This window comes from Austrofundulus limnaeus, unplaced genomic scaffold (genome assembly GCF_001266775.1).
Source record: "Austrofundulus limnaeus strain Quisiro unplaced genomic scaffold, Austrofundulus_limnaeus-1.0 Scaffold159, whole genome shotgun sequence".
NCBI lineage: Eukaryota > Metazoa > Chordata > Actinopteri > Cyprinodontiformes > Rivulidae > Austrofundulus > Austrofundulus limnaeus.
Window position 1 is genome coordinate 526,174 of NW_013952561.1, and position 9,170 is coordinate 535,343.

The window sequence follows — 9,170 nt, forward strand, 5'->3', positions numbered from 1 at the left end:
AGACCCTATTGAATTCAGAAAATGTGGAGTGATTATCTCCTAACAAATTAAACTAACAACATAACTGGCTTTATTTGCTTAATATATTGGCAATCTTCCCTCATTCAGATGTTAGTCACTTTTGTGTATTTTGTCTAAAATAAATTATTATTCTCATCATTGGTGTTTGTTAGATTGAAGATTGTACCACCACCCAAATTATTTGAATTTGGCCCGATAGATTTGTGTCAAGCAAGAGAGCRTTCGGCATTATATTAAAACATAAAGCATGTAACTTTTGAACTAGCAGAAACAGAAGCTTCAGAAGCAGAAATACTGTGTATTGTGGTGGATAAAAAATCAGGGCATATGGTACTAAAGTTTTTGATGTACTCGATGCTGTTCTGATGTCAACAACATTATTGTACAGAACTTCAGACTTTTACACTTTTTTAGATCTGCCTGATCCAATTTTATTGCTTTGTTTTGAGGGACATTTCACCCAATATTATATTGTTGGTGTGGAAAATGAGACGCAGATAAAAGTGCTAACAGTACACAAAATTAAAAATTTGTAAGAGGACATTATAAAAATATATATTTTTGCACTGTCATTTTCACTTTGACATATTCTTTCTCTCAAAATGGGTAATGAACCCTGGAAAGTAAGAGTCCAGCACAATATGAAAAGTACATTGCATTCTTGTAGGACATCTACAAGCATTGTGCCCAGTTTTTAATGCTCAACAACATATTTACATTGCACTCTAAAGCTTTGGCATGCCTTCCAACAATATTTGGCTCAATGTCACTGAAGTAATTACCACAACCAGGAATCAGTGAGGTTTTTGTGAATAATAATGCTCTGTGTGTTTTGACTGTGACTTTTACACAATACAGTTGTTTGTTTAGCAGAAATTTTCTGATTGCATTAAGGCAGATTATGTGATTTGGTGATGGTGGCGTGTGTGTGTTTACAGAGATATTAAATTCTGACCAGGCTAACTCACTAGGATCTCAAGGATTGTATTTCAACACATCATCCTCAGTTTTTGTTCAAATTTTCTTGAAATCTGGGTTTTGATACAGGATGTGAAAAGGGTTAGTTAGGTGCTTTTGTATGGAAAAAAAATATCATTTGTGCTGTTACTGTTTTTTTAACATATTAATTAAACATTTTACTTCTAAAGTAAAAAGACGATTTTCATAAAAACAGCAAAAGTTAGTTGAACTATAGAAAAGCATGAAAATCATAATTTATATGAAAAAGTAACATTAAGCGGTAAATTGTGCATCTGTATTGAAAAGAATGGCTTCAATTTGACTWTGTATATACTGTTTTGTGTGGCATTCACTTGACATGAATAATAAAGGCATATTTAGGCTATTAAAGCACTGATGCAAAAAAAAAATAAAATATTGCCATTTTGATTTTGTTTTCCTTATTGACCTTTTAAGTCATAATGTGTTGTGACAACATTGCCTCGTTTGCCACGTTCATAAGTGGTGTCAGGCGAGGTGCATGTCATGGCTAGTGTAAATCCACTGAAAAACAAATGGAAACATCAACACTGAAGTGAATAACGTTTTGATATTAGTGTAAAATTCACAGGGCTGTTTGAAAAGAGCTGTGTGGGAGGACTTGGTTCATAAATGTAATATAGTGGAGTTTATTATGCATGTGACTTTCACACTCCATGGTGTAAACTTGACAGAGATAAAATGGAAAAACCTGTTTCCAGAAGGGCTGGTTTCTGACACTTCACACTAAGGTTAAAAGGACTCTACGCTGAAGAGTGTTAAGAGCTGACCGAGGACATCAGTAAATAACACTCAGGCACTCTCAGTTTAATAACACTCAATAATGTGTAAATAATAAGAGGTGAAGTTCTGTTTTTACAGTGATGAAGTCCTTTAGACTCCTGGCAGTTGTCAATATTTTCTTTATATTCCTTCTTTGCTTGGAATAATTGCATTTGCTTCGAACTGTTTTGGCAAAAGAGATTTAAGAGGAAACAAATATTTTATCTTGTTTTTCATTTAGCAACAGAATGACTTTATAATATGTCTCACTTTTGACCATGAAAAGCAGCAAACCATGTGGGTGTTTATTTGCCTGACTTTTAGTAAAATATTTCATGAACCACTGGACAGATTTTTATCAAACTCTCAAAGTAATATTTGGACATACAGTACATCAATACATGATGATTTTAAGTTTGGGAGTCAACTTGATACACTGTAGCTACCACAGTTAATCAATCTCAGCAATTACAAAACAAACATAAAAAAATCAGTTTCCTAAATACTAAGCTGACATGTTGAGGTTGAAGCTGAATTTAATCACACTTGTGCAAAATGTTGGCCTAAACCTTTGTCATTAACTGTAAAGCCTGAAACATACTCGCTGCGATGCCGACCAGTCGACGCATGRTCACGTGGTTGTTCGGCAGTCATTTTGTCACAGACCTTTCATAGCTCCAGAGACACATCGCGCCGAGCTCCTGGGAAGCCCCTCCCGCTGCAACATACGTCGCTTCATGGAGTTCCTTCCCGCTACAGCCGACAACGCGGAAAAAAAAGTCAGACTCATCACTCACCTGACGTTATTTATCCACAATCTGTCCCAGTTAAAGCTCCACAGTTTTTTATCAGTCAGATTCCTCCGTGCACAACGTCTTTTTTTATCTCCATTCATGAGTTTTTTCACGGTTTGACWATCTTTATAAAACTCTGCTTCCTGGTAACAGTGGCTCTGGAAGCAAGTTTTTACTTTTTTTCTTTAGAGTGTCCGAGCACTTTCAGCACAAACAAACTCGCCCACGAACTTCAAACCAATCACACATTACCATCGTCGCGGGAGGGGCGTAAAAAGTTCTGCCAGCAGGTTGTGCCAAAAGGGGCGGCAGGGCTGACACTGCAAAGCCCGGTGACGTAATTTTCATCACGAAACTGCGACAACCCGTGCCCACGTCGGCAGTTCGGAGAGAGTATGAAGAAAGCTTAACGATCACTCTGTCTGTCTTTCAGCAAAATATCTCACAGACCACTGGAACAGATTTTAACAACGTTTCAAAAAGTAACTGATAAATGTGCATTTACACCTAATTAACACCAATTCAATATGGCCACTGCAGCTAAACAATTAGAGCCAACAGCAACATGATAATGTGAGGGCTGCAGAGAGTGTTGCTATTTTTAAGAGCAGGCTTAAGACACATATTTTTAACTGTATTCCATTAACTGTATCTTTCCTGATCATTANTGTTGTTGTTGTTGTTGTTGTTGTTGTTGTTGTTGTTGTTGTTGTTGTTGTTGTTGTTGTTGTTGTTGTTGTTGTTGTTGTTGTTGTTGTTGTTGGTGGTGGTGGTGGTGGTGGTGTTTTGGTGGTGCTGTTTTCTTTTTCTTTATTTATGGGTTGGTTTATTGTGCATACTTTTGTACAACACCTTGAGCTGCTTTTAGTATGAAGGGTGCTTTATAAATAAATAAAAACTTAAACTTAAACCAAAATGATTATAACTCAGTCTATTTTACCCATACCCAGAGATGGAAAAAGTAGTAAAATAACATTCTGAAATACAGTTACTCAGTGGGTTTTACCCACTTACAAGTAAAAGTACCTTTGTAAAATTTTACTCAAATAAAAATACAACATAAATGATTAAAAACTGATTTTAAGTTGAAGCTATTTAGTTACCTTTTCACAGCAGGAAGAGGTCTTTCAAGTATTAGGCACATAGGAAAATATTTTTATTTTTATTTTTTGCTTTTTAATGRTCACTTAAATTAAATGTCTCACAGTTTCTTATCTATCTTCGCATTTTATTTTACACTCTTTGCCATTCTGAGACACATAGAGTTGGCGCCTGGAGGGGTTGGGGGTGGGGGCCAGTCCAGGGACACCTGGACAGGTTTCCAGTCCATCACACAGACATAGAGTATGCCCATACTAAGCTAAAATTTAGTGTAGTGGTTGCTAAAAATGATCTTATACACATAGTCCATGTGTATAATGTCCAAGAACAACCCTTAGAATAAACAAGAAAAAAAACTGTTGTTTAAAGATCTGTCACGAAATTCTGTAGGCAACATGCATTCTTTCAAGGGAATACCATTTTTTAAATCAAGTAAGATAAAAAGCTGAGGATTCAGGCAATGTAAAATATGAACACTAAGTGATGTGGTGATTAGCACTTTCATCTCAAAGCAAAAACAAGTCCCAGTTCAGCTCATGTTTACTCCAGTTATGCTGTCCATAAACATGCATGTTAGGCATGTTAACTGGTGATTCTGAATTGACTTTAGAAGTGGGTTTAGGCRTGTGTTCTGACTCGTGTGTTTTTGTTTTGCCTTGGCAACTCATCCTGGGTGTATTCTGCCACTCGTCAAATAGCAGCTGTGACAAATTTCATCCTTCTTAAAAACCTGAAATTACCTAAAATTGGAATGGAAAATGAGCAAATTAACAACTTGTTAACTAAGAAACTCTCAGGTCCAGAAGATGACAGGGCTGGAAAAGTAACACATTATGACACATAGAGCTCGGTGTATCTAATTTTGCATAATCCAATGAGACRTATAAACTCCAAAAGGATCTTATTTTCACTGTCAGTATGTCCTGGAGCTAAACTATGCCACACTTTATGATAGCTTCCAATCCCACACGTCCTCGGATGGTGCTCCCTCCGTGTGAGTGAGAGAAGGTATTTCTGGGTGGAATTGATACTCAGGCAGTTTTGCCCCAATGAATCACAAAACAGCTGCCAATAGCAGTCATTACATCAGCTCAGTGTGCATGCAGTGGGCATGTCAGGGAGTACAGTGCACAGCTCATGTGTGGGTGGGAGAAGTGCATTGCAAAATAGGACAGATTACAGAAATGCAGCAGACATGTTGGTTTTGATAAGTACATCTCAGCAGTGACAATTTCAGACTGAATTTCTCTCATACGCAAAGGTAATATCCTTAAAATCTGTTATGAGCAGCTATGAAACGGTGCACACACTTTTCCACAGGATTGCCTATTTCTTTTTTGGAAATTATTAGTCTGATTTTTTTTATATATATCTGCACTCTCTTTTGTACAGTAGGACCATCTCTGCAGGACTCTGCAGATAACTGTTGACTTTAGTGTACTGATATACATGCCTGAGGTATACATAGTACTTAAAGTAAATAACTACCGGTAAGTAAAAGTAACAACATACCTTAACAACAAAGGACTGGTAAAAAGTAATTAAGTAAAAGTCATAAAACTGCTCACAATAATCAGGAAAGTWAAAGTACTTTTACACACAYGCTAAGGAATGAAGTGTTGAATTTACAAACTCGTTCCATGAAAATGAATTGAATAAATTCAGCAATTTGCACATTTTCTTTTAAAAAAAATATAAACTGCTTTACATTTACTCAACTTGGTTTAGTGGAACCAATTGATCTACCTTAGTTAAGTAAATTCAACACACTTTTTTTAAATGCATAAACAACTCATTTCATGGTTTGTTCTGGTCCTATTTGAATTTGTAACATGTAACTAAGAGTTCAATCTTAAAGTAAAGAACAAAGGTATTTTTTACATTCTAAATGTAATAAAATAAAAGTAAAAATTTCAGTTTAAAAAAGACTTGGTGAAATTAGAAATTCTCAAAAAATAACTAAAGTACTGTAATGAAGTAAATGTACTTAGTTACTATACACCTCTGATATATGCATACCCATGTGCATATTTGTGAACAAAAYCTGATTTTCACCATAATGATGAGGAGGTTATAAAGGCTTCCATAAAGACTGAGTCTTGAAACACCACACAATGCAGAAAAAGATGCAAAAACTTGTAGACGTGACATGGATTCCAACAGCTGTTTGTTTTTGTTAATTTGTTTGTTTCCAAAAAACATACCCATATATACTTACAACTATAAACATTAAATGGAAACTTTAAACATTACATTGTGTTATGTTTGCTGCATTTTGCTTGTTTTCCCCAAGTAGCTTTCCCTCCAAAATTGTGTGATTTCCCTGAGATTGTCTGTCTAGATTCAATTCACAGTTGATGCTGCCTGAATGGGTTTCTCCCTAATGCACATGCTGGAAATAGTTCAATTCTAAGTCTTTTAGATCTTTGTAAAGTTTTTTGTCATGGTTGATTAGGCTGTTTTATTGGCTCATCTTGAGATTTGCACATGTACTTTGGGGTAAGCATTAAGTTACTTAAAGAGCACTCTTACTAACAGATCATTGCCAATTATACAGGAAAATATCCGCTCTCTACAATGGCTCTTATCACTTTCAGGCCTCATTTTCTTCTGTCTCAGCATGTTCTCTCACAGCTGTGTCATTTGCAGATTTGTTTTTAGTAATTGTACTTTGGAAAAAGAGAAACTGATCTTAGTGGTGTGTCATCTTGCAGCATAAATTCACACTGCATTATTATTATTATTATTATTATTATTATTATTATTATTATTATTATTATTATTATTATTATTATTATTATTATTATTATTATTATTATTATTATTATCACTGTGTTTATGGTGATCTTCATTTTAGCAACAGGATATGTATTTGTGTATGAATTTTGTTTTATTATGGTTTATTCTTTTTAAAAAAATCTGTTCCTTAAAGGTATGTACTCATGGTGTAATGTACTGTATTACTGCAGTACGTAACACTTCAGGTGTGCAAAAASCTAGTTATTAAAGGGATATATGTACTTTAGTAATCTAGAAATGATCATTGCTGTTTTTAAATAMTGTGTCTTTATTTTCTAAAACACACTCTTGCGTCAAAATAAAACTGCAGCACAAATCTTAAAAAGCCAATACTTTGTACTTTGAGCCTGTGTACTCACTGRTTGTAAAATTATTGTAGTTCTGTACTAACAAAAATTAGCCTTTTTTGGTCTTAACATGCACTACATCTCTGTTTTTTCAAAGGCCTGAGAATCTCAGTGGATCCTCAAATATTCCCATGGGACTGCTCCTCAGTCTTATTTAAACAATAAAACCAACAGAGCAATTGCTGCCAAGCCTCCTATGCAGCCAGATGCACTGCTGCAGAAACTAGAACACGAACTCCAAGAGAGAAAATGTGCAGATTATAGTCTAAACATAAATGTCATTTTTTTCTTCCTGTTTTTATTTATTTTTTATTTTTTATTTTTTTCAGAACAAGAGCTTGAAAAACAAGCTACTCTCTGGAAATAAACTTTGTGATGCCTATGCTGAAGAGGTAAGGATTTTTAGTTTGAATATTCCGTGTTTTCACATTTGTTAATTGTTTGTTGATCACTGAATTACTCCATCTGGAAAGGCAATGTACACGGTCAGTTTTCTTGTGAGCAAGCAGCTCAGAAAAACACAATTTTGGCATCTTTGAAAAACAATGAAATTTTTTCAACCATGTTAAAACATGTCATAAGAAATATACTGAATGTATTAGATTTGTTTAAATATTTAAAAAAGGGAACATTTGATCATTTTAAAACATTTATTTTATTTAATTAAGGCCCTGCCACATTATGACATTTTAGACAACTTATGCCAACTTGTGAAATGTTTTTTTTCCACTAAATGACAAATAAAAGTTAGATACAGTATGTCATCAATTTGTTAGCATTACATTATGTATACTCCTAAAAGAGGCTTCTAGTTGATTTTTTTATATTATATCTTCGACGTAGATGTTCTTAAAGTTGGCATAAGTTGTCCAAAATGCTACAGTGTGACAGGGCCTTTAGCAAAAATGTGCATGTAAAATAATTCCATAAAACAATAAAGAACACTGCTGACATAAGAAAAAAATTAACACATTTTAACCCTTATTGTTATATCAACTTGAGCTTTTTGAATTTTTACTTTTGTTTATCAGTTAACTTTTATTTTATTAGTACACAACTCATACACGTCAAATGTGAACACTTTTTCTGTTTGTTTKTTTTTTTTTAAAACTTCCTAGCTAAAATTTAAATTAATACAAGCTTGCATGGTGGTCAGATTAACCTTTGTTTGACATCTGCACCACACAAAGACATTTTACTCTGGGCTAKTGCAAAAATACTTTAGAAGATTGTTGACACCCGATACACATATGTTGGTATCAACAAAGTTTTTGTGTAAAAGTTCTCATGCAGTACTGTAGACACTTCCCTTCTCGTTGCTCTTTTCTCTCTGTCACTTACTTACAAACTAGGTTATACAGGCAGGCACACATACATACTTGATTTTGGCAGTTCAGTGAATTTCAGAGAATCCTGTACTTAATAGTCAGCCTTTTGATGGCTGTGCAGAGCAATCTGAGGAGCTATGGTTGTAGTGAGAGCAGCTTTGAGTGAATTCCATCTGTGTCATTTTTCCTGTCACTTTTCATCTTTTTCTGCTTCAACTCTGCTGTCAGTTGCTACAGTCAGCCCCGTCCACCTGGTTCACATCCTCATTGAAGCCTTGAGCCTTTTTTTTTCTTTTACTTTTACAAACCTGCTGACCAAAGCCAATGCTGTAATTTGGCCATGAAGTGTCATGCAAGGCTGAAGGTCTGGCGAGCATCTTGATGACATGCTCAAACCAGTGCAGATGGTGCTGTGGAATTGTGGATTTTATAGTTACACAATCACCTAGTTAGAGATAATAACCTTTTTTTTTCTGTGTCCAGGTTGGTGTATGTTGAATAACTAAAGACTGATAAAATAAAAATAGTGTGGAAATGCTGACAGTACAAAAGTTTTACCTTGGGCTGGAAAGACTCTGATCAGTGCAKTGTTTTCAGGGCTCTAGAGTGCGACCAATTTGGTCGCAAATGCGACCAGATTTCCTAATAGTGCGACTAAAAAAATGAGGGGGAGAGGGAGCGGTCGCCCGCTCAAACTAAAAGTTTTCATCATGTTCAATAAAACAAATCAATCCAGCAGTATCAATGGCCGCACGCCGACAGTCTCATCTCTCCTAATAACACTGCGCTCTGCTCGCGGGCTCCGCTCCACACCTCCTGCGCACACACGTTTGTTGTTCTATCCTCATGGGGACTYTGCAYTGGCTTCCATTCATTTTCCCATCAATTCTATAGCCAACCATAACCTCCCAGGTAGACTACACATCTGACCCAAACCCTAACCTCACCAGGCTGTGTGTACCGGGGAAATGGCCAATAATTGTAACCACCATGAAGCAAGAATCTGTACACACACACAC

General features: G+C 35.5%; 1 protein-coding gene across 2 annotated transcripts in view; it reads left to right on the forward strand.

The window, feature by feature from the left end:
* luzp2 (leucine zipper protein 2) overlaps positions 1-9,170 on the forward strand; it is a 205,595-nt gene that overhangs the window by 137,188 nt on the left and 59,237 nt on the right. For both annotated transcript variants that reach the window (XM_014016991.1, XM_014016992.1), the window contains exon 6: positions 7,153-7,215. In XM_014016991.1, the coding sequence (XP_013872445.1) occupies positions 7,153-7,215 (63 nt within the window). The remainder of the gene's footprint in view (positions 1-7,152; positions 7,216-9,170) is intronic.